At 32.7% G+C, this 26,507-nt stretch overlaps 3 protein-coding genes across 4 annotated transcripts; 2 read left to right on the top strand and 1 right to left on the bottom strand.

Annotated features, from left to right (window-relative positions):
* The first annotated feature begins 683 nt into the window (after positions 1-683).
* LOC107421731 (transcription factor bHLH35) lies at positions 684-5,339 on the top strand. Its single transcript, XM_048467488.2, has 5 exons — positions 684-1,002; positions 1,106-1,268; positions 1,501-1,734; positions 1,897-2,067; positions 4,967-5,339. Exons 1-5 carry the CDS (start codon positions 824-826, stop codon positions 5,054-5,056), a joined length of 837 nt encoding a protein of 278 aa, XP_048323445.2. The 5' UTR covers positions 684-823; the 3' UTR covers positions 5,057-5,339.
* A 558-nt stretch (positions 5,340-5,897) lies between these two features.
* LOC107419736 (uncharacterized) lies at positions 5,898-8,583 on the top strand. Its single transcript, XM_016028566.4, has 2 exons — positions 5,898-7,113; positions 8,251-8,583. Exons 1-2 carry the CDS (start codon positions 5,980-5,982, stop codon positions 8,407-8,409), a joined length of 1,293 nt encoding a protein of 430 aa, XP_015884052.3. The 5' UTR covers positions 5,898-5,979; the 3' UTR covers positions 8,410-8,583.
* Positions 8,584-12,259: 3,676 nt separating this feature from the next.
* LOC107419652 (DNA ligase 4) lies at positions 12,260-25,266 on the bottom strand. Of its 2 annotated transcripts, XM_048477775.2 has the most exons (28): positions 24,726-25,266; positions 24,480-24,571; positions 23,377-23,462; positions 23,145-23,281; positions 22,047-22,121; positions 21,698-21,789; positions 21,331-21,402; positions 20,877-20,956; positions 19,162-19,199; positions 19,064-19,070; positions 18,595-18,750; positions 18,438-18,513; positions 17,929-18,053; positions 17,810-17,844; positions 17,663-17,721; positions 17,161-17,244; positions 16,665-16,760; positions 16,521-16,569; positions 16,321-16,408; positions 15,915-16,118; positions 15,379-15,504; positions 15,163-15,262; positions 14,927-15,032; positions 14,688-14,818; positions 14,426-14,587; positions 14,100-14,249; positions 12,828-13,559; positions 12,260-12,409 (listed from the first exon to the last, which is right to left on the bottom strand). In XM_048477775.2, exons 1-28 carry the CDS (start codon positions 25,068-25,070, stop codon positions 12,376-12,378), a joined length of 3,537 nt encoding a protein of 1,178 aa, XP_048333732.2. In that variant the 5' UTR covers positions 25,071-25,266; the 3' UTR covers positions 12,260-12,375. The 2 variants fall into 2 exon arrangements, with proteins under 2 accessions (XP_048333732.2, XP_048333740.2); XM_048477783.2 differs by lacking the exon at positions 12,260-12,409 and having other exon boundaries at positions 12,429-13,559; positions 24,726-25,265.
* Between the last annotated feature and the right edge of the window lie 1,241 nt (positions 25,267-26,507).

Raw genomic sequence — 26,507 nt, forward strand, 5'->3', positions numbered from 1 at the left:
AAATAAAAAAATTAGTATGGAAAGGAAAATTTTTAATTTAAACAAAAATTTTATATCTTTAAATATAAAGACAATGTTTATTCTTTAACGATTTTCATAAATCACTTCAAATAAATTTTCAATAATCACATAATTGGTGGTTTTTTAATTATCAAATAAGCGATTTTTTCAGTCGCAAAATTATTAGATTGTGATGTTATATATTTTTTTTTACCAAATAGTATAAAAAAGTTTTTGTCTCTTTGAAGATAATTTTAAACCTTTGAACTATCATTAATGTTCAATATTGTACCAAATTTTTACCATTTTCGCATATATCTTTCACACTTTCGTACATACCATCTTTTGAAAAGACGAATTTAAATTACACCTACTTTTTTTTACATGTCTCAAAAATTACATTGTACGAAGGCTTCCATTTTCTCAGTGAATCTCATTATTCCCATTAAAAACAAAAACACCAATCAATGGGCCGTAGGAATGGGGGGGGGGGGGGGGGGGGGGGAAACAGAATTATTAAGAAAGTGGAGAACACGCGCTGAAAGTAAGAAAGAGAGAGAATAAGGGATGAGAGACACAGGGGATGAGAGGGTTGGTTTTAAGTTTTAATAGGTTAAATCGAGTTCACGCGGCCTTTGCAGAGTGGAGTGGGAAGAGACTATATTTTAATTTTAATTGGACGGTGTAGATCTTTCTGGGAAGCAACTTAAAAATAAAATAAAATTTGTTTTTTTGGGGACTTCTCTCAAATTTTTTTCCACACGTGGATTAGAATCTCGTATTCCCTCCTCGTCTTCCAATCTCACCTATAAATTTCCACTCCATGGCATCCCCTTTTGGTTCCCAATTCCAAACAAATCAAAATTACCCAGCCTCCAACCTCCAACCCCTCAACTCTCTCTCTCTCACTAACAGTGTTCATCTCTCCATGGATAACATTGGTGAGGAATACAAACATTACTGGGAAACCAACATGTTTCTCCAGACTGAAGAGCTTGATAGGTACTCTCTCTCTTTTTTCTCTTTCTCTGTTTCTCCATCTATTGAGCTGCTTTTTTTTTTTTTTTTTTTTTTTTTTTTTTAACAAAATTGATGTGTGGGGCAGTTGGGGCTTAGACGAGGCTTTCTCTGTTTACTACGATTCAAGCTCGCCGGACGGAGCGGCGTCTTCGGCGGCGTCGAAGAATATAGTATCCGAGAGGAACAGAAGGAAGAAGCTGAATGAAAGGCTGTTTGCTCTCAGAGCTGTGGTCCCCAACATCAGCAAGGTGTCATAGACCCCACCATTTTACCCAGTCTTCCTCTCTGATTCTCATATCCATTTCATACATGTGAACATTAGTCTGCAGTATTTTGACTTGGTTTACTTTCCAAATTTTACGCTTTTTTTTTTTGTTCTTTTCCAAATTAAGATTTGGATAATTGTTTTGACGATTTTCCTTTTCTGTTTTTTTTTTTTTTTTTTTTTTTTTTTTTTTTTTTTTTTTTTGGCTCTCTTAGATGGATAAAGCTTCAATAATCAAAGACGCAATTGACTATATCCAGCAGCTTCATGAACAAGAGAGAAGAATTCAAGCAGAGATTATGGAGTTGGAATCAGGGAAATTGAAGAAGAACCCAGGTGGTTATGATTTTGAGCAAGAATTACCTGTACTGTTGAGATCAAAGAAGAAGAAAACAGAGCAGTTTTATGATTCTGGGGGATCAAGAACTTCCCCTATTGAAGTCCTTGACGTAAGCTAATTAATTTATTAATTAATTTCTCTTAACCTGTCTCTCCCTCTCTCTCTCTCTCTCTCTCTCTCTCTCTCTCTCATCACTGATTACAATTATTAAAAAGAAAATAATAATAATAATGGAAAATAGAAATGATTTTGGGAAATGGGTATTGATCAGCTGAGAGTGACGTACATGGGGGATAGGACTTTGGTGGTGAGCTTGACATGCAGTAAGAAAACGGACACGATGGTAAAAATTTGTGAAGTGTTCGAATCTTTGAAGCTCAAGATCATTACAGCTAATATTACTGCTTTCTCTGGAAGGCTTTTGAAAACAGTCTTCGTTGAGGTCAGTTATTAATTTCCTTTACTCTCTTTTTCTCTCTGTCTCTCTGTCTCTCTCTCTCTCTACCACATAAAATATGTTTTCATTTTTGGTAGCAGAAACACTTTAGCTAGAGGCACCACGCCCTTAAAGACTTTATGTTAACAACTGGCTAGCAATCAGCATTAATATTCGCCAAAATAAGAAAAGAGCTAGTGATTGTTACTTCCCAACATAGAAACTCACACTTCAATTGAAAAATGTATTCCACTTTGTTTGGGGAAAAAAAAAATATATATATGTATAGGTATACGACAAAAATAAATAAATAAATCTGATGAGGATATTGCTCCTCCTAACTGCTAATTGTCCTCCATGAAAGCTTACAGGCACCAATAATTGGGTCTGACTTTCTTTGAGGTTATTCATTTTTTTAATCTAATTAAATCGGTGAACACGTTTTTGGGTTTTTCTAGATCTTTATTTAATTTAATGGATTTGTCTAGATCAACATAAGCATATAATAATGCTCTACTTAATAATTGCATTATTATAGATATATAGGTAAAAGACTAAAGAGTAAAGACATGGGAATAAATGCATATGGCCATCAATATATTTATTTATTGAGTGAAAATTTCAAACCAAATAAAAATTTTAAATAATTTTTTTCTTTTTTTTTAAAAAATAAAATAAAAAACTAAGAACACAGCTGGGATTCCGCGAAGGGAAGGGATGGGAAGTGTGGGATCCACAGGGATTGGAAACAGCTTTAGTAAAGTGGATGATCCATTATGTGATATTGGTATTTTATGGCCATGATGAATGGTGTAATCCAGAGTGTGGTCGATAAAGAAAAGTGAAGAAAGGACCCCATTAGATTTTAACTTTAAACGTGGGCTGGTTTTATTTCCTTTTCTTTACAGGTTAGTTGGTTGTTTTTAGAACCAAGTTTTTTAATTAATTAATTAATATATATGTCTATATATTGTTGGTGAATTATGTAGATATGAATGAAAATAAGTTGAATAATAATTAGTTTTGAAGTTGGTTCTTGATTAATTAATTAGTTCTCACCCAATTCCCCCTTTCACAAATCTTTGCATTACCATCAAATCAAGATCTTTGCGTCACCTAAATAAGATATTCTCAAGGACATTACTAAAAGAAAAATTATTATACTCTCTACGATAGGCCAGAAATCAAATTCCTTAGATGCCATTTGTGTCTATGTTTGTGTGCTTTTAGAATAGTTTTCAATAATTTACTTGATTAATTAAAAGCTTTTACCTCATAAAGTGATTCATCGAAGTTGTTTTAAAGTAGTTATATTGACTATAATACAAGGTTTTGCTTTTCTTTTTTTGTTTTTGTTTCCTTCCGATGGAAGGTTTTTGTTTTAGATTATTAGTAGCATAGCTAGGTTGGGATTGCAAATTAACTACGCATGTCTGCATCTTGTTGTCTCACAAAAATTTTAGAGATAAATAAATGTTCATGAGACTCAAAATTCGTTATTGGACACCGTATATGGAAACAAATTAAAGGAAAACCCATAAATTTATTAGGCATAAATAACTAATCGTATTTGAATTGACCTATTTAGTCATTCTCCATCCACGTAATTCCTTCCTATGAATTCAAAATATGTTTGCATGGAAGATTGATTGTGGAGAAAAAGAACATTCATATTTCCCATATGGGTAAATTGACTTTCCTATGAAACTCCTGAAAAATGCATTCTCAATCCAAGGAGCCAAAAAAGGAGCAAAATTGATGTTGGAAAATGCACAGAAAACCTCGTGGGATAAATAATTGAGATGTGCAATTGAAAAAAAAAATTAAATTTAAAACGTGCTTTCAATTTGCAATGTGAGAAAATGAATTACCACATTGATATGCATATAAACATATAAAATCCTGAATGGTTTTGAATTGTCTTTGTCACAGACTTTTGTGGGGTCGTTTTTTCTTTTATGGAGTTTATGTCGTTTTGCATTTTGCATATACGTAATTGGGTTTTGGTGGTCCTCATGATGGTATATTTTATTATTTTTGTATAGTGGATATGACATCCACCCTAATCCAAATTTCAATTCCTTTTTTAACATATTTTTCTAGTGGCACAATAGCATATATACATAAGGGCTTATCTGACAATATTAGCATCTTTGTGGGATCTTGACGAGATATTTTGCATCCTTGGTGGTTCTTTCTCTCTCTCATAATTTTATGTGATTTGTCGTGATTGGTTAGATGAGTGATGACCATCCTAGCTAGCATTGATCATGGATAGGAGTTTGGCATGTGGTTTTAATTTATTTGCAGATGTCATATCATTTCCTTGGCCCCATTTACGGGATTTCATCTAAGGTTTCTGGATTAATAAAATCAATCACTATCACTATGGCAATTTTATTTTTTTTTAATGCTAAATTGAAGACTTCATATGAATTTATAATATTATCTCTTAGAATTTTCTCAAAATTTTCGGAGTTTCAACTTTATTTTGTACTTTCTACCCCGATTTTTGGTTGTTTCTAATTTGTTTTTTATATAATTTTATAGAGTACTAATATATATCTATATGTGTATATATATGTATTATATTCTATCCGGTTAGCGAAGTGTTTGTAATCGTTTCAAACTCCCCAACTACCATGGATGTTGTTTTACCAACACACAAACAAACAAAACAAAAAAACAAAAACTGATATGAACGTGGTAGTAAGACTTCATTAGTCCGCCAAGGCCCAAAATAGGTTTGAGACTTTGGGCTTCTCGTATTACATGAATTGGGCCTTTTGGTTAGTTACTACCTGCTGAAATCTTTAAATGCTAAACTTAAAATTTGGAATAGTTTTTTTTTTTTTTTTTGGGATCATTCAAAATTTGGGATAATTATTATTGAATTGTGATGCAGGCGGATGAAGAGGAGAAAGAACAATTGAAGATTAAAATTGAAACAGCCATTGCAGCTCTCAATGACCCACAAAGCCCCATGAGCATCTAATTCTCACAGGAGACATATTGGCTTTCTTCTTCTCATATATTTTTATCCAAATTTCTTTCCAATCTTTGTTTTCCTTCATGAAGAGCTTTGGAATTTTAGTATGTGCGAAGATCTATCTCTTTCCAATCTTTATATTCCTTCATGAAGAGCTTTGGATTTTGAGTATGTGGGAAGATCTGCATAGAGTTTCAAGCCTAAAACCCCTTTTAGATAACTATAGTCTATATATATATGTATGTAACGAACTTGGCTTTTGAAAGTAATAATATTGTTGTCTTGTGTATCTGTGTCCAAAAAATATCACTTTTTTGTACTTTGATTGTATGTTATATGTTTCCAATATGTGAACTGTATTACTTATTTTCACAAAATTCTTTATTGAAGTTGAAAAAAAATTAAAAAAGACAAGGACAAAACACTGAAACTCAATCAAACACCTAGGCTATGTTTGGTAATGACTTCTGAAATGTCACTTATGCCTTTGAAGGATCCAAAGCAATTTATGCGAGTGTTTTAGACTGTTTCCTAATGAGTTTTAGGCCTCAAAAATAATTTAAAACCATAGCAGTTTTGGGGATTTTTTTTTATTTTATTTTTTTTAATGAAGGAAGTAAATTACTGTAAAATAGGCAGTCAAAAAAAAATAATACTGGAAAGTAAGGGGTAAAATCCCCCCCAACCCCCCCCCCCCCTTTTTTTTTTTTTTCTCAAAAATAAAAAATAAAAAATTCCCACATGTAATAGGAGTTAGGGTGTGCGCAAAATTGAATCAATTTCACAAGATTTCACCAGAGAAAAAACAAATTAATTAATTTCCCAAAACACACCGTATCGATGTTCAATACAAAACGAGACGATGCCTAACCAATTCTGAACCAAAAAAAAAAAAAAAAATCCTTCCGCTTCCTTCACTTCTTTCCCCAATGGATTCTCTGCTCGCCAACTATGCCTCTTCGGACGACGAAGAAGTAGAAGAGCAACAACGACCTGCAAAACGCACAGCTTTAGAATCCGATTCGGGCCCTGGAAATAGCACTGCTCATTCAACCTCTTCTCTTTTCTCGTCTCTCCCACAACGCAAATCCTCTTCTCTCTTCCAATCCCTTCCTCTCCCAAAGCAAAGCCTCCCAAACCCCTTAGCTTCGAAGCCCAAACCTGTTCTTGATGATGATGAGGATGGTGAAGAACCATATTCAAAACCCTCCTCCAGATCCAGCGAAACTGCCCCTAAATCCTCTTCTTCTTCTTCTTCTTTGTTCTCGAAGCTTCCTCAGCCCAAATCCCAATTTCCACAGCAGCAGCCCTCTCCGATTCTTTCGACCTCAGAGCCCAATACCAAAAGGGTCATCCAGTTCAAGCCTCCCGTTGTAACCTTGAAATCGAGCGAGCTCGATGATGACGACGACGAAGACGACCGAGAGAAGGAAAAGAAGAATGAGACCGACCCGTTACAAACGAAGTCGGTGGCGTCTTTTCTATCGAGCATTCCTGCGCCCAAGAATTCCTCTACGCTGGGTGTTCTTCCTTCCTCGGGATCGGGACGGAGAGCGATAGTAGTCGAAACCCAAGTCTCTGCTTCGAATTCTGGTGGTTCTGCGGCCGAGAACGATAGGGAAATCGATCAAAATTCTGGGAGTCTTGCAAATTATAATAATCCTGCGAATCATGGACAGGTTGATAGTTATGGGGATTATCAAAATGCAGTACAAGATGCGAGCTTCGTTGATTATGGGAATTACCATTCGAATTTTGATCAAAATGTGAATGTTGGTGTTAGTGGTCAAATGGGATCGGAAATTGGTGTTGCGGATGGTTCAGGTTATGGAAATTATGAGGGTTATGGAAGCTATGTTGATTATGGGCAATACACAAATAGTGTGGCTGATGGTTCTGAGGTATCGATAATGTGTGAAAGTGAGCTTAGAGTGAATGGAAAGAGAGGGAGGGATAAGATTCCTACAGAAATAGTTGAGGTTAAGCAAGATGAGTTGATGAAGAATCGTCCCAGGGAAGACCAGGCCAAGTTAACCGGAATAGCTTTTGGTCCTGCTTATCAGGTATCCAACTCTACCTTGTTATTTTATTTTTTTTCTGCTTGCCATTTATTATTATTATTATTTTTATATAATTACCAAATGGATAACATGATTTTGCATATTGACTATTTGCATCTTAATATGCAAGTCTATAATGTTGAGGATGTATCTTTTATTTGTAATCCGTTTATTCTGAAGACAAGAACAATAAATAAAAAATAAAAAATACCCGTGTTTGCCTTGTGGTTAGGTGTTTGTTTGAGAATAACTTTAATTGTGATTTTGTTGAGGTTGAGGTTATACGAAATCAATTAGGGTGCTTGATTAAAGTGTGTATATGTTGTCTCAATATACATAATTAAGTCACTTTTTATTACATTAAGCTTTAATAATTAAGAAGTAAGATGGTTTTAGGCCTTGAATTCTAAGTTTGTTTTATGTGTAAAGATTGGTGACCTTCAACTCGACATGTAATTTTTGCATTTGTTTCTACGTTGTATTAGCTTTTGACAGATATAGTTGATGATAAAAGCCAGTCTTTTATAGTATTGCTTGAGGCTTATAACCAGCCATTAGATGTTCTTTTTTCTTTTTCTCTTTTTTTTGATCTCTCTCTAGTGTAGATGGTTATTGGTATTGAGTCTTCTTTAGATGCGTTTTCATGTCCTGAAAGACCCTTCCTGTTATGCTAGGTTGTTTTTGGGCTAATAAGTAAATATTACATACTATTTCACCATTACATTTTATAATGTACGAGTTAATGTCAAATGGAAACTCAATCTTAATGCACTTGACAATCACCCATTGATGTAGAGGCCAAGAGGGTTTTGTTAGAGTTTGAGCTTCTCTATACCTTTCCTGCTATTCTGTTGTTTGGAATCATTGTCTACATAATTTTCTTTTTTGGATTGCCCAAAATCAATTTTTATGCGAACATAACTCCTGTATTTTTCTAAATGGAGTTGCTATTATAGTAATGAATTGTAATTATCAGTGTGTTTGTGTTAACTTGATGTGCTATTTCCATTATGAAATATGTTGTACTGCATGGTTTCTTTCTCTTAAGAACATGACTTATGTGACGTCTTTTGTTAAGAGTTATATATTTTTCACGTCTTACTTTTATTAATTATTTGTATTTGCTGTAACTTTTATTAGCCTGCTTCGACCAAGGGGAAGCCTTCAAAGCTGCATAAGAGAAAGCATCAGATCGGTTCTTTATACTTTGACATGAAGCAGAAGGAGACGGAATTAGCAGAGCGTCGCTCACGAGGCTTCCTCACAAAAGCTGAAACGCAAGCAAAGTATGGTTGGTGACTTGGGATACCATTACTTTTTTTGTTCTTTGTGATGTTGTTGTGTAATTGTATTTCAAATTAGTGGACGTCAAAAGCGAAAATTTTTCGGGTTGTTTGTTAACTTCGTAGCAGTTGGGATTTTATCTGTTCTCCGCAAGCTAAAAATTGAGGCTGGTTAAGGATTATTTTGCCACTGATGACTATGCAATGTTAAACAATATACAATTGTAGCCAAAGGCTCGGATTTTAAAGGTCCTGGCCTTTCACCAAAGAAAGCATCCAAGCACACATATGAGCATCTTCAAAAGAAACTGGCAACAGAAAATTGGTTATCAACCAATAATATTTGCCAATGAAATAGAAAGATATGAAGCGGGCATAATAAGTTCCAAAAAAGAAAATAAAATAAAATAAATAAGCTGTAAATTTGATGTAGACAAATTAAAAAGAGAACCGTTTTGCCTAGTGCTGAAACTGAGACAGCTATTACATTTGAAGAAGCCACTTTCAAGGTATAAAGCCCTTGCCGGGATCATGCTGCCTATAAAGAAGAAAAGAAATTAATTTTATCGACATATTAATAAATAAATAAAAAATTACGTAAAAAGTTGAAAACAATAAGTATAAATGTGGATTCAGTATACATATTTGTTTCCACTCTAATTATATATTGTTTTCCCAAAATGACTCTAATTGTATATTAAAAAGCAGAAAACATTGGGCAAATACAATATATCTATATATAGTGTTGAATAGTAAAAAAAAAGAATAAAAAAAAGAATAAAATTCACAGGAAAAATATATTGGATAATGAGAGAGATTTATGAGTGGTTTACCCTAAAGTTTGGAAAGGTCATTGTTTAGGGTATGAGTGGTTATTGAAGCATTGCTTCTGGAGAATTGGAAATGGTGAGGTTTCATTTAGGTACTATTATGGACAAAAGTGTGTAGAATAAAATATCAATATTGACTGGAATCTAAAAGTGCTCGAGGTTGGGTGAATATTGATTCCTCTATTGTGGTCTCTAGGATGCAAAGTGAGGTTGTATGCAATCACCCTTAATCTGAAGGGTTTAATGGGGAGCTGCAAAGATGTTTTTGAGTTGAATAGTGATTTTTCTTTACTGCATTTTTATTGGTAAATAATTTTTCTTTACTGCATTGCTATAGAGAATGTATTTGAATAAAAAAATAGATTGAAAAAAGGTTGCTTTAAAGTGGTTTTTAGACTTGGTTACAAATTGAATAAAGGTGTATTTGAATCATAATTGATTTTGAATATTACAATTAACATTTTACTTTTGATATGACCTAGGTTGGTGCTGCTTATGAGAAGCTTCCGGGCATTGGCCACCTCGTTATTGATTCTGTGGTGGCTAGGTTTAGAATTTGTATGGAGGAGATTGAAGATGAAGAAGACTTGGGCCAACGGCCTTTAACTGTAAGCACTAGTTCTATACTTTTGACTGGTCTAATGGAATATTTGAACTTATCTTTGTTGTTGTGGCAAGTTTTTGCGACATTATTGTTCACATTGGACAGTTTGGTATTTCATTGCTTCTGAAATTTGAAAATATACTTCTATGTGGCCAGTAGTGGCAAAAGTATTTTTCATTTGTTCGCGCGATGTTTAATGAAGATATATGGAAATTTGAAAATATACTTCGTTGTTATATCTTATTCAACATTCAAAGCGACCTTAGGCAAGGAAAAAAAAAAAAAAATGCTATGATATTAAAAGAAAAATAATTATTAACTTATATTAAGAAACAAATAATATAGTTTATAGTGTGAATAACAAATTTATCAAGTGGGTGTCACTCAATGTCATACCCAACACATCCGCATTTCGGAGGTCCCTTCTATTACACGCATGTTCATGAGATCAAGGGCGTCTCTTTTATTGAGGATGTGAAAATAGTTGCTCTCTCACTATTTAGCAAAAATACTAAGAAAATATCATTGAAAGTTTATTTTTTATAAAATATTTATTAAAAGTTTTTAATAAAAAATTGAGTAATATTATTGTTTACGGAACATGAACATGTATAAATATAGCTCGCAAGTTTTGAAAAAGATGAAAAGTTGAATCATCTCCTCAAGTAATTATAAATTTATTTTTCTTTTTGAAAGAGTTGTTAGAAAGATTATAAATTTTTATAAAATCCACAATTAATGAGCAATTTTTTTGGTAAATAATAAGAGAAATTATAGTTTTTATCTTTGTTTTTAAATAGTATGGTATTTTTTATATATTTTAAAATGAATTTTATTATTTTAAACATATATAATTTATATTTATATATATATAGAAATATTATAACCAGATCCATCATATGGATGATAATTTTTTAAAAATGTTGCCAACGGTTGGTTTGCACCATAAACCAAATTTAGGCCTTAACAATTCGGTGCGGCCTTATCCCAAAGCCTCCTTGTTTTCTTTGTGGACTGCTGGCTGTGGAGTGGTTGATGTCATTGTATACATGGCTCCGTTGTTGAACCCGGAGGGGGACTATTGGAGATGGAAGAGGTTGTGGCAATCCATGAGCTACATATAGGGACCATTAACAGTGGGGAAGGTCTTAGCCAGCTTGCCATCAGACCACATGCCAATAGAGACATGGTTATGCTCTTACTTTTTTTATTCTTTTATGTTTGAAAATTAAGAAATTAAGAAATTTTGAAGAAATGGCAATGGTAAGAGATTGCAATAATGATGGTAAATGGAATAGAAATGTATTATATATGATTGCATTAGTATAGTGAAAAAAATGTTTCATGGAAATAATAAAATGTTTTGAGGTTTTATAACTACCTTGGAATTTTTAGTTTATTAAGAATTTTGAAGTAATTTCAGCCATATAAATTGTAAATGAGAAACCTATCTACTGTTGTTATTTTAAGTTGTATAACTGATTTTACATGTGCAGCATTTGTAACACAGGCTGCAACATGAAGATTTGTAATCCTTTGACCAAATTATTCTAACTTTGTCAATTTTAATCAACGATTTAGCAGCAACTCCTATAAGTGAATAACCTTTATATGAACCCCTTGAAGTTCGTATAAATCAGAATCTAAGAGAGAGAATTTTTACATGCACATACCCAGTTCATCAAATTGTGAAAGCAAACACAAAATAGCATAAATTAAGTTAAATAAAGGATTGAAATTCATATTATCGCTGGGCAAGAAAGAAAAAAGTAGAGAAGCCTAGCTATCCGGAAAACAGAGATTTCAGAGAGACGGAAACAAGCAGAGAGAAAGAAAGGGGTCGAGAAGCAGGCAACATCACAGATTTATAGCTAGCCATATGTACCCATCTGATAAACAGAGATTTCAGAGAGAGGAGTTTATTATTTATTTATTTATTTATTTTTAACTAAGATTTATTATTTCTTCTTTTTTAGGTCTCTCACAATTTTTTTGTCTTTCTTAACTATTTGCAAGCTTTTAGTTTCTATTTTAACTAATGCTGATCCCATTTTGACGTGTATTGACATAAACCATAACCTTAAAAGTACTAAATAAATAAATAAAAGATAAAAGACTTTTTTTTTTTCTTTTAATTTTTCTTTTTCTCTAAGGAACCTTTTACATATGTGATCTTTTGATGGGACATACTTCCACATCCCAAACCAAATAAACTGAAACAATCCGTGCGTTTGGGGCCAAGGGCCTGCACTTTTATAGGTCTTGGCACAAGAGCCCTTTGTTTACCAAATAAAGCATCCAAGCACAAATCCGAGCATCTTCAAAAATAAAATTCTCAACAACCAATGGTATTTGAAATGAGATGGAAAGGTCAAATAGACATAGTGATCAAATAAAGTCTATACTACTATAGAAAATGAAAAATAGCCAAATGCATCCATCCAAGTATAGATTATGTTGCTTTAACTTACCAACCCATATATCATTTCACTTTACTGTTGATCACTTGGATTTTTCAGATCACTTTATTAACGTGTGAGTCCACAAGTTAATAACTTTTGGACATCCATATTTGAAGGGAACTGTATATATACACATATATACCACAAGTTAAATAACGTTTGGACATCCATATTTGAAGGGAACTGTAAATATACACATATTTGAAGGGAACTGTATATATACACATATATACAAGCATTTTAACTCCTAGTTAAGTAGGCAATACTAGCATTACTATACAATATATTGGCTAAAACAAAGTACTTATAGGAGAGCCATTTACATGCTAAAAGAGAGCTTCATAGGAGAAAGAGTCAGTCATCACGCAGAGCAGTAAGGCATAGATTGAAACTTCCAGTTGACATTGTGCTATTTACCATCCAACTAAATATACTAATCCGAAACTGACAACACAGAAGGGTACAATGTACAACTGACATATATACAGCAGAAGACAAAATAATAATTATAATAATAATAAATAAATAATCATATTACCAATCTTTGAGCAGTTCACCAGCAACATCCTTGTAGCTAACTTTCTTTTTCTTCGTAGGCTCCACATTCAAATCCGCTGATGGAGCATTCATATCCGCTGATGGCTTCCCATCTTCAAAGGATTTATTTGCAGTTTCGATTTTCTTCGTTCCTAGGCTTGGAATCATATCCAACAACATGGCTTCAACTGGATCTGTCATCATTTCCAGCTTCTCAGGCTTCTTATTGTCCTCATTATCGCACTTTTCAGACATGTCAATTTCAGGAACTCTATTAAACCACTCTTCATGTCTAACATCTTCTTGTTCAGTTGCCTTGCCTCTCCGTGATGACTCAGAATCTTCTACCGTTTTGGCTTCTTGGATTTCCAAATTTTCTTTACCTATCAATCCATAATTTTGCTCCCTTGCTTTGCTCTCTTCTTTAAATGTATGATCATCATCAGAACCACATTCATCCGATGCATTGCCAGATATTTTAGCAGGCCTCTTTTGAATATGTATTCGTCTTCTTTGAGCTTGGTTGACCCCAAGTTTTCCTTTCTTTGTGCTTGTGCCAGCAGGTCTTCCTCGTTTCCTCTTTGAAACAGGCTCACCTGAGGCCAAGATTCTATGGGTTTTTAGAGCATTTTTGCCTCTTATCTCTTGTTCTTCTTTATTAGGGAAAGAAGCCAATTCCTGTCTTTCCGCAAAGTCCATATCAGAAGGGATTTCCAGATCAACGTCGTGGTCACTGGAGAAACAAGGACAGATGAACAATACATTACACTAATTAGGAAACACAAGAAAAATAGTGGCAGATAGACATGCCTTTGTATGAAGAGATCAACAGTTTCACCGAAACTATAATAGTATAAACAGATTTTAAACCCTACATAATATCGAACTTAACCACTATATTAATTTAGAAAAACATGATATTAAACTTCAACCACTTCCAATGTAAATGTCATATTTTTGCATCTGGTTATGATTTTCTCATATCCTTCTGAACATCACCATCCTTTCTTATGGTATTTACCACTCTTAGATAGTTATGCGAGGAAGCCGGCTATAGATGACAAATAACAAAACCACATTAAACCTTTCCTCAAATGTTGCCCTATTAAACATCATTTAGGGCTAGCAATTAGCCATATAATATGTTTGATGATATCCAAATTTCAGTGATAAAAATCCTATTTGAACCATAAAATTCATCAACATAGCAGGTCTAAAATTTTTACAGAATGCTAGATGTATATGCTGCCTCCTAAAATGTATATGAACTCACCACTCCCCAATGTCCAGCTCTTCCACTGCAGGCTTCAAGCTATATGTTTCTTCTGGCAACCTTTCTTCCCTTTCCAAGCAGTCTTCCAACCACTGAGATTCAACCATATGCAATCGCTTCTTCTGAAGATGTTTCTCCATTGTGGTCAAACTGTAAATGCGGCAGCATTTAGAAAATCAATAGAACAGTGCAGAGATCTCAATGATCTTTGTAAAAGTTGAAATAAAATTTAGTGGAGGAAGGTGAAGAATGGTGTAAACTGTAACTATATCTTAACTATATGCCAACTAGACTTTATTATGCATAGAACCATCACAATATCTTACCTTCTTAGTACATTTTCAACATCCAAATTAAATCCTGGAACTGACAAGATTACCAAATGGGTTGCATGAGAAAGACTGTCACTGACTTTGCCACCACCCATGCAAACTTCAATCTTTAATCTCCTCAGTGCAAGTCCTAACACAACTTCCCAATCTGGTTTCCTGCAAAAGTTGATCAGGAAACCACTAATAGGTGTTCAAAAAATAAATTCTTTATAATAAATTTATCTTGACAAAATATGTAACAGCCAATAGATCTTACAAAGACTGTAGTGAAGCATGAAAGTAAATAAAGCACCCATGGAAGCGAGACCACTTTTCCATCGGACAGTATTTTAACTTGTAACAGTCCACAGCCTTGGTATCTTCTGATGTCTCCACATTGCTTAACAGCTGAAAAATTGGAAATAATACAGCTTATATTTATTTGTCAAAGGTCTGCCTTCATGTAGTTATATAAGTACCAGAACTTATTGAAATTGTGTGTACTAAAATCAATACCTGTTTGATGTCTGCAAGGTCAAGATCCTGGTAGTATGAGTCAGAATATTCGTCAATTTCTTCTTGTAACTTTTTCTTAGAAGAGTCGGATAAGAAGAGGAAATACCTTCAAGAGAAAGAGACAGAGGAGTAAAAAAAAAAAAAAAAAAAAACATAATCATTGCACAAAAGTATAGAAATAAACATAAATATCTAATGTCTTCTGAAATAAACAATAGACTAGATAAATGACTAACTTTGGCTGCAAAGGCAGTAGACTTCTTTTAGAACAGCAATCCAAAACCCAAGAGTAATGAATAACATCACCACGGAGTTTTGCTGCCTGATATTTGATCCCTGACAAATTTTTATTTTTTAAATTCCAGCCATTAAAATTCGTGTAGTTGTGAAAATGCATATCTTTCCGCGTGTGTATTTGTTAGAGAGAGGGAGAGATAGTGACAGAGACAGACCCTTGCTTTCAGCTGCAATACAGTGAGTGACAGAGTTATTCAAATTCATGGAGAAAGAGCCCCCATTCTCAGCAACCATTTTATGCAAGGTATCAAGTGAATGAGTCGAAGGAACATTAATGAAGTCTGAACAAGTCAAGGACAACTGATAGAATGTCAAAAAAGGAAATAGCAATCAGTAAGCTAACAAATCTGATACTGATACTCTTACGTTGGGTGAAAATACATTGGACCTTTATGCTTTTAAAATGCAGTTTTCTATTTCTCAAAATATATGAATGACTTTAGCTTCTAATTTTCGTGCAAGGAGATACTTTCTTTTTTCCTTGTGGAATGAACAGCGGAACGGGAGAAGAAAGGGATTAGGTTAGGACTGGAAAGATGGTCCACAAGCTCCAACTCTAAAACCCAATCAGAAGCACACTATATGAAAACAGGGAATCTGATGCAAATTACGGTTTGAAAGGAAAATAATTTCTTCTCACTTAAGAGAAATATGAAGATGATATAAATAAGAAAAAACTGTAACAGGATACAGAACATCATATTTGAAAAAATCAAGGTGTCCTCCTTAATGCCAGAAATATCTGTATGAACAAAATGAGAAGGAACAGCCAATAGATTCCTTTTTTCATCCTTTGTAGAGGATTTCCTGCGTTTTAGTTTATTATCTTGCAGTCCACCATAATCTGTCCCTCTCTGTGTGGTACCATTGCTTGAATGTACAAGCTCAATAAATGCTGCAATTAGAAAAGAAAAACTTTTATAGCAGTACATAAAACTTTTAATAAGTCTGGCATTACAGTACATTTTTTATAAATGAAACCAAAGGAAAACGAAGAAATTCAAGTTGAAAAATATAAATAACTAGTTCTAAGGCCTACAAGTTAAAATGGAAGGCTAAAGAGGTATTGAGATTTGAGACACATTCATTCCTCTTACATTGCACATCAAGACATTCATGCCAAGGTTTGTCATATCTGACTCGGTCAATACGTGGAAATCTAAGGCTGTATGGTGCAGCAAAAACCTACAAGAACATAAGATTGATAGAGAATTGATCAGGTCATAAAACAGCCAATGGACCAACATTCCAAATTGCTATATACTTATCCCAAATCCTAATTAACTAAAGGACACACCTCAGACCTTATAGTTCGGATGTCACTAGTAATGGAAAGTATTATTGATCTGCAACAGATGAGGAAGAAGGAAAGATAATTGAATATTATGTCAATAATGCATAACTTTTAGAGCTAATAAGTAAAAATATAAATTCTTCTAACTTCTCAGGGTTGTCAATCCAAACATCTGGCCTCTCCTTGGAATTATTTGTCACATGATAAAAACTTGGTGGGGCCCTTTTTGGATAGTCATATTTTCTGCAAAGCACAGAACAGTTTAAATTTAATGACTAAAAGGAGCTCATAAACTTCATGCATGGTTGTTTCTGACATCTGAAATACTTTTGGGCCATGTGAAATGAGCTAATCTAGGCAACCACCAGTTATTAACCTTGGACTTCACCGCCATATATTGGCTCTAACTATTGCCACATCAGCATTTCTCCTTTTTGGAGAAAATAAATAAATAAAAAGAAGAGAATATAGTGATAATGAGTTGATGAGCCCAAGACTGCAAAGTCACCAAAAATTTTATGTTCTCGTAAGCTGAAAGGTCATTAATTTGAACCTCCACAACCATCTACTTTAGATCATAGCACAATTTCCTGAAACTGAGGAGTTATTTCTACATGCTCACAGCAAGTAATCAAAATAGTACCTAAAGTAAGGCTTTAACTTTGTTACGACAGCATCTAGTTCCTCATCAGAAAGTCCAGTTCCAACTCTGCAAAAAGATATAAAACTGCCAAGAAGGACATTATTAGAATCATTCATTTCCATTATGGGTTCAAGCTGTAATAGTTCAAGATGAACTATTATACAAAATACACAACCAAAAAAAAAAAAGGTCTTAGCACAAATGCAACCTATGGTTTGCCAATTCTTTAAATAAATTAGGAATATATATGAAAAAGATAATTAATTAATTTTAGAAACTGCAAGTAACAACTGTTTAGACTCACAAGTTGATTACAAATTGGCAGCTGGAACTGCAAGAGCTGGTTTATTGCTTTATACATTAAGCCAGAATTATCAACAGAAAGGTCATAAATATTTGGTTCAATGCTGAGGTTTTACATGTCATCAGTTAACTCTATCATTAGGTATGCAAAAATCTAGTTGCATCCTTGACACTTGTCCTCAAATTCAAAAATTCTCACCGTCTTGGATATGTATTTGGGGCAGGACGCTCAGCAAGGCCCACCAAAAATTGAGCTACCTGTAATAATGGGTATATTTATCATTAAAACCTTTAAATAATCAAACATATATATGGGAAAATAAATTAATACAAGAGAATAGCTGACCTCCCCCCCACGTCGTCCAGATCCATAATATCCTCCTAATCACAGGTAGGCAGAAGTTCAAACAAATTTAAGCATGTGCACTCTTTGACATAGACCTTAGGAGAAAGGAAATTACAGACCTATTATAAGAACATCCAGATCGGAACCAGCACGTATGTATTCAGGCTTCAATTTCAACCACTTTCCACTCCGGTCACTGGGTTCCCATTTGGAGCCAAGATCCTTTAAAACAATTCCTTCATCTCTAAAATGTTTTAAAATGTTTAAAGAAATCAAGCATAGAAATAAATGTGCAATAAATAATAAACAATGTATATCTTAAATAAGAAAAGATAGTCAAGCCCATATAATTAACAAGATGATGAGCTTTATATGAATGTTAAACTATTAGAATTAGAGTTACAATGTAATAAAGGTAGTTTAGTATTTTTACTTCTTTGCTTGTATACCTATAGAAACTCTCTTTTGTCTCTTGGTATTATTCATTAGCAATTGCAACAAGAAATCTAGAATTTTTTTCTCCGTTTTCCTTTTAATTCTTTGTTTTGTTTTGAATAATTTAACAATGCACCAAAGCTATCACAACCTATGAACAGTAACCCATGAACAGATCACATAAACCACTGACCTGTTTTCAATGGTTTCTTTAAAAAACCTTTCAACATCGTCCACATTATTAGCAATAAGTGACCAACAAGGTTCCCCTATAGGAAATGCAAAGGTTAGATACCACCAAAGCAGTACTACGAAACACTAAAAAAATTATATTTGACAGGAAATTTTACCAGAATTACGATGATTATTAATACCACCATTGGGTACTAAGATCTCCAGACGCCCCTTCAAAGGCTTCACAGTTCTTTGGAGAAGTTCATGTCTTTCCTTCAAGCTTTGGTGAATAACACTAGTATCTCCAACATAAAGAATATCAAATGCAACATCTAGCCAAACTAATGTCAAGGTTAAAACAAACTTTAGTCCTTAACTATGTACTTGTACATTTATTATACAAAATATAATGAGGTAGTGTTGTCACCATTTAAGCAATAAATCAATACGCCTTGAATGGACCAATACCTTAAATCTGAGTGGAGTTAATAACAATAAAACCAACTTTAGTCCTTCACTATTTACTTGTATATTTATTGTGCAAAATATAAGGAGGTAGCGTTGTCACCATTTAAGCAATAAATCAATACCCCTTGAATGGACCAATACCTTAAATCTGAGTAAAGTTAATCACAAAAAGGATACAGCACAACTGCATCAAGAGGAAAACAAAGCATAAATAAAGTATTCTTTTTAAACTAAAACATCATAATTTTTATAAGGAACATATTCGAAAAGACAACCTGTCGATCACTATCGAATCCATCTCTTGCTGCCTTGGCTGCAAAGGAAGAAAAAAAAACATCATGGAATTTCAGGAAACTGAATAGAAAAGGAAAGTTAATACTTCCATTTTATTTCCAAAAGTGCTTAGGAGCTTAGTTCCTAGTTATTTCCTTTGCTAAGTTGTTTAGTTTTCTTTTTTACCTCTTGTAAAAATCTATAATTACTGGCTTGTAATCTATTGTACAGAGCCTAACTCTGCTGCTGCCAGCCCTAAACCCTAGTTCTTCTTGCTGCTGTCAGTCCCAAAGTCCCTGAACCCTATTTTCTTGCTACTGCAGGTTGAACTTTTTCCTCTCGAAATTCAATGATTCTGGAATATCCTTTCTGGTCTTGTTCCTAGTCCTTCATGACTGAATACATCCCTAATGCAGTCTCTACCATTGGTTTCCTTGTTTTTCTTGCAGATGCAAGCTTTGCAACCCTGAATCAACTAATTTTTTCCTCAACTATTTTGCAGTCTTTAATGGTCTTTCTGCACAGTTAACTTAATACTTCACCTCCTATGCTTCCACTTAGTACTTTAGTGCCTAATGGAATCCAACAAGCTGAACTGCATGACACCCAAGGCAAAATCCAAAAGGAACAGACTCACAACCAAAAGTCAGAACTGAACAGAAGCAACCTGGAATCCACAAGTAATTCTGACCCTAATCTAGTTTCTACTCTTATTTCTGAAATAATCTAGATATTGATGTTCCAATTGCCACAAGGAAATGAACTAGATCTCGTACTCTCCATCCTATCTCTAAATACATGTCATACCTATACCACTGGTCGTCTCCCACTTATAAGGCCTTTATTCCGAATCTACAGTTGGAAGCAGTACACAGATACTTGAGGTACTTAAAGAGAACACCCAAGAAGAGGACTTATATTTAAAAGAAATAATCATCTTCCAGTTTTAAAGCCTGGAGATCCAGATTGGGCAGGATTAGTAAAGTGATAGGAGATCTACCTCTAGCTACTAGATACAATACATTTTTTGGAGGAAATTCAGTGATGACTTGGAGGAGTAAGAAGCAAACTGCAGAGGCTAGAAGTAAAACTGAAGCTGAATTTAGAGCAGTAGCACAAGGAATATGCATACTTCTGTGGTTAAAACAAATTTTGAGCAATTGAAAACTAATAGGGAGACTCCTATGAAGCTCTAGCATAACAACACGGCAGTGATAAACATTGCACATCATCTTGTTCAACACGATAGAACTATACATGTTGAAGTAAACTGCCACTTCATTAAGAAAAATGAAGTAATTAGACGGTAAACTAATAAGTATGCCCTTTATTATGACAAATAAGCAACATACTGATGTTCTTGCTAAAGAATCAGTTTTTGAATATCTTAGTATCAAGCTGGTGTAATTGATATATTTGAACCAGCTTGAAGGGGAATGTGGAAATTTCTCAAACCTTAATTATATGGTGCAGTATACAATTTTATTCCAAAATTGTTTAGGAACTTTTTAGTTATTTCCTTGCTTAAGTTGTTTAGTTTCTTTTTTACCTCTAGTAAAAGATCTACAGATAATAGCTCATAATCTATGTTGGTACCTGCAGAATACCAATATTTAATCCCAAATATTTCTTCAGATATATTTATTTAAAAAACATTAACAGCATAAATACAATCCAAACAATCAAAAGATAGTGCAATTGAAAGAGTAGGAAGAACCTATTTCCTGATTTGAACCAAACTCAGCAAAACGATTCAAAGATGTATCCCAAACCAACATTTCACCATCAAGTATACACCTAATAACATCAGAACAAAAAATTAACAGCTGATAAAATATTTCAGAGCTATGAAAATTCACTGTGATTTCTGACATCAATCTGAAAAATAGGTCGAGAAAGACTACTACTACAAGTTTGTTTGTTGACCACTTGTAAGCAAAAGAAAATGAAATGAGGCAATATCCATATTATAGGATTCTATTAGTAGTGGTGAAGAACTAAAGACCAAAGCCAATATTAAACTACTTTCGGGACTTAGAAGGTGAGGGAAAAGAGGAAAAGCAACAAATTATACATGTCATAACGAGTCTAGATCTATGGAACAAACATAAGCAAGTAAAATAGTCCAAACAAGCATACTTTTGAAGTGTTAACTTGGCATTTATATTTACCTATCAGCCATAACATTTTGTATAATAATGTCTGACATTGCATGTCCATATTCAGAGTGCTCAAGAAAATTCCTGCACAACATCATAAACATCTTTATACAGAACATAAAAGGAGTTTATCAATACTACCAGAATAGACATGCTAATGGAAACAAAACACTTTTACAGTCTCACAAAAAATAACAATGCTAACTCACTCTTAAAGCATCATTATCATATTGTGGACATGGAATGGAGGGTTAACTAACAAATATCTACAACCACAGCCATAAATTAAAAGCAAAAATCATGAGCATCTTTTGCATCCTTAATGTAATGATAGAAAACAAAAGTATGTAGGGTAAGGATATATAGAGATGTAACCTACCTTGAAAAGTAACAGATCTCATTTCCATTCTTATGAATTTGAATGCGATCCCCATCAAATTTGCATTCAATAACCACTTCCTTCCCATGAAGCTAAAGATAAAATAAAGAACATAAGTAAGAAAGCAAATAATTAAGATGCAATATTATACCTAATATATATATATATATATATATGATTAAGATGCAATTATTGGTGCAAGAAACATACACAAAAATCATATACAAGAAAAAAATAAAATATATATTTCATTTAAAAAAAAAAAAAATCAGGTCCTCAAGGATAAAGAATAGCACATTCAAATAAAAAAATAAGTAGTCAATTCAAAAATCTTTTTCTAAAATTAAACCTTTTTCCATGCAACAGTTGCATCACCAACTCTCATAGCTAGTTGAGGGCGCACAGCCTTTCCAACTTCAATATCCTGCCCAAAAAAAAAAAAAAAGAAAAGGAAGCATATAACTTGTCATTCTTGGGAAACAAAATGTTTTAAGCATATATAAGAAAATAAAGAAAAACAGCATGGACATAATTTATTGGTTTAAACACGTTCATAACAACCAGTCTCATAAATTATCTTCTCATCTATATCTTAGTTTTAAAGAAGAAAATTAATATATAACAATCATTCCAAAAAGCAAGAAACGTGACACTTTTTGATGTATGAGTTGCACCATCAATTTCCTACTAAATACTAAATAAGAACTGTAAGAACAATGATGCTACCATATTAATGTAACCATTCTCACGAATGAATGAAAAATTATTCCCATCAGAATAAAAATTTTCTAGACAGTTGCACAAAAGGCTTGTTGATACTAAAGGTTAGAATGGGTAACCAAGGTAAAAAGGAAAGAAGCTTCAGTTTCAGGCAATAACTAAGGCTATTTATTGGTCAAAAGGTTTAAAAAAGAACTTAAAAAATTTTTTTTAAAAAAAAAAAAGACTTTGTACTGTTTTTGTTTATGTTGGCTTGACAAATTTAGTTAGATTCATTTCCTATTAGTTTGAGCTTTTAGCACTGATGAAAATTTAACATAACAATAAAGCTTAGGCTACATGGCTGGCCTTGCAATTAAAGTTTGGCGACCCCATAACTGGTTTTATGCTTATGATAAGACCCACTTTCAATTCCATTACAGGATGAGCCTACACATGTAGAGAGTCTTAAATAGTCATTACATTGACTTGATATAAATAGATGGGTCCAATTCCTATTGGCTTAGTTCTCGAGGTTAATGGTTGCTTAAAAGTATTAAAAGGGGTAAGTTGTTCTATGCTACTTCAGGGTCTATGAACATAACCCATGATCAATACCAGAGAACTATAAGTTTTAGGATTTAAATGGGCGTCAAGAACAGGAGTGAAGATTTTGGTGGGGCTTTAAACAAGTCATGTCCAGAAAACAAAAAGAAAAAAGAAAATGAATTTAGGATTTTTCACATACCTGACGTTTGTGCCGCTGACTGCGGTTCCTCAATTTTTCACAGACCAATTTTAAGTCACAGGTGACATTAAACAAGTCTTCAGCATCTGGATGAAATTCATGAAAAATGCTCTTTTCACTAATCCCCAACTTCAAATCTACATAAGAATTAAAAACAAGATTGGTTAAAACTTAAATTTATAACCTAGAAGTATTCAAACAAATAGAAGAAAAAAAAAAATTTCAGTACTACCTTTAAGAATGATCATAATGATCCACTTCATTTCCTGAGCATTTGTCTTTTTAATTAGAGTAGAAAGAACTGTTATCTTTTCTGCCCTGTTTCCATAGTTGTACCAATAAAAAGTAAATATAATTGTACCAATAAAAAGTAAATATACAAATGACTCTAAAAACATAATACAATGTTACATCAAGGAAAAATAATATAAAGAAAGCTCATTTAGACTTGAGCGCCAAACAATCAGGCATTAAAATGAACTTTAAAAAAAAAAAAAATAAATGGAAAAAGACAAAAACCAAAAAGTTATGATCCAGTTATTTAGGAACACCAAAATTGTGATTCAAACAAATGTTCATGGTGATATTAAGCAACCCAAATTGCTTTAAAAGAAACATACATGGGAAATTGATCACAAAAAGAATAACAATAATAATAGCAATTAAGGGGCCGTACGTCCCATTTAATTTAAAATTACTTGCATTGAACGAAACAAATTTCAAGAGAACATAAATAATTTTTTTTTACGTTTAGAAATATTTGCATATTTATTAGTAGTGTCTGATTACTACTCTAGGAAAATATTAAAATGATGCCAATCATTGCTCATCTTGCAATCCAGCCAAGCGTATTTCAAATGATTAGGAAACTGCAACAAAATCTCTCTAGGCTATATTTGGTATTCAGAAACAGATTTAAAAAATAAAAAAAATAAAAAAATAGATAAAAGAGAAATAAGTTTAAAATATCAAATCATGTTTGGCAGTGAAAGAAATTTTAGAGGAAAACATAAACTAAAAGTAAAAGAGAAACAAAGATGCAATCTCGATTACTCATTTTAATTGAAAAGAGAAGGGAGACGGTGGGGGGTCAGGCGGAGTGCAGTTCCAATATTTTTTTCCCTAGAACTTTGGTTTTCCTCACCCTTTTTAAAATTCTTAAAAATCCATGTATTTTTCTGTTTTACTTTTCCGTTGTTATTGTTCTTGACAATCAAACAGGTAAAAATTTTAACATCCTTCTCAAAATTTTTCCATTTCCTCACTACAATCCAACTTCACAAAACAAAGTAAAAGACAGAGAGAGAAGAAGTATATATATATATATATATATACCTATTTTCACTAGAAGCCAAACGATCAAGCAACTCATTAAGCTCCTTAATTGTTAGTCCACCAGAAGTCATTCCTTGTCGACGCTGAAGCACCTGGCGCATAAACATTCAAAAGAAAAAAAATAATAATAATAATAAATAAATCGTCAAATTCAAAAAAAAAAAAAAAAAAAAAAAAAAGAAAAATTGATGATGATAAAATTTCTCGGTTATCAGCAGCGAGAAATTGAGAACGAACGAATCGCACCTCGGCGGCAACAAGAGCAAAATTGCCAGCGTAAGCACCGGTTTTGGCACCGCCTTTGCGCCAATTGATGAGGCGGAGAGCATCGTCGGAATCCCTAGACATGCCGAGGGCGTCGATAAGAGAGGTGGCGAGTACGGACTCCCTGAGGCCATACGAACCTCGCTCGCGGTCAAGGCCGGGAAGGATGAGGCGGATCGAGCTGAAGTAGTCGGAGGGTTTGCAGAAGTTGTCCAGGAATTTCCGGAATTTCGACCGCTTCTTCGCCGCCGATTTGCTCCTCAACATCCAGTTGAAGAGGCTGCACAGCACGCTGAACTTCGTCTCCTCCTCCTCCTCCACCGCCATATTACAATGTAGGTCGGTTTCAAAATTTCGTTCTTCTTTTTTTTTTTTTTTTTTTTTTTTTTTCTTTTATAAATGAAATAAACCACCCACAACGGTCGAATAAATAAAATCCCTTGCTTCGAATTCGAAAGCTTCCGATGGAAGGGAACGAAGCAATATTTATATGCCGCTGACCAATTTTTATTTATTTTTTTATTTTTTTCTAAACTAGTGCCAAGCCCATACGATACGATGCATAGAAAGTGTAATTGTAATAAACTGTTTTGATAATTATTAATAAAATTAATTAATTAATATAATCAAATAAAATATTAAAGTATTGAATAAATAATATTTTAGAAATAAAATTTTTAATTTGAATATATGTAAATTTTAAAAATTATAAGTTAATATAATTTTTGAATTTTTTGGTAGGATAAATATAATAATTACTTTTAAATAATTATTAATCTTATATACAAATTCACCTACAAATTATATTTAAGTCTGTTTTATTTGAAAAAATAAAAAATATATATATATTTAAAATTCAAAATAATTATAGATGAAATAACTTTTAGTTCTTAAGCACAATATCAATTAACTTGCTTACCTTTCTATAAAATTTTTAGCACTTAACATTGTCTTTAATAACAACATCTTCAATTATATCAATTATAAAAATATAAATCATTGTATAATTAATTTTATATTTATCAAACATTGTATAATTAATTTTATATTTATCAAACGATTCATATTTATTGTGTTCAATTGTATCTAAAATATCGATAAATAATTTGAAGATAAAATTTTATATTAAAAAATCTTTATATATAACATCTATAATATTAGACTTTCCATATAACACATATATCTATGTCAATATTTTTTTTTATATTTTTCCTTTCTTCCTTTTTTTTTTCTTCACTTTTTCTCTTATATGTTATAGAGTTGTGAGGCTTTCGATGAAACATGATTTTGAATTTTAAAATATTTTTTTTTAATTTCAATTTTTTATTTTTAAATTTTAATTCTTAAGATTTATATTTTGAAATATAAATTTAAAATATATATTTATCTCTCCATTAAAATATAAATTTCAAATAAATTTTATTTTTCCATATAAAAGATTTAATTTGATCAGATAAAGAATTCGACTTAAATGTAATAATTATATTTCCATAAAAATCTCTTCCGTTATTTAATATATTATTTCTTTTAATTTTAAAAATCTTTTCTTTTATATATATTTTAACATGTTCTTAATAAAACAGTTATTTTCATTAAGTTTTATGTCTCATTATTTCTATTTATAATTATTTATACCATATATAGAATACCTTATTTCATAAATATTAATCAAATTATATATAAATAAGTATATTTATGATTAATAAAAACGATGTCTTGACATATTTTTCAAAAAATCTTCAATTATCTTTTAGTGATATTTCC

This window comes from Ziziphus jujuba, chromosome 1, assembly GCF_031755915.1.
Source record: "Ziziphus jujuba cultivar Dongzao chromosome 1, ASM3175591v1".
In the NCBI taxonomy this organism is placed as follows: Eukaryota; Viridiplantae; Streptophyta; class Magnoliopsida; order Rosales; family Rhamnaceae; genus Ziziphus; species Ziziphus jujuba.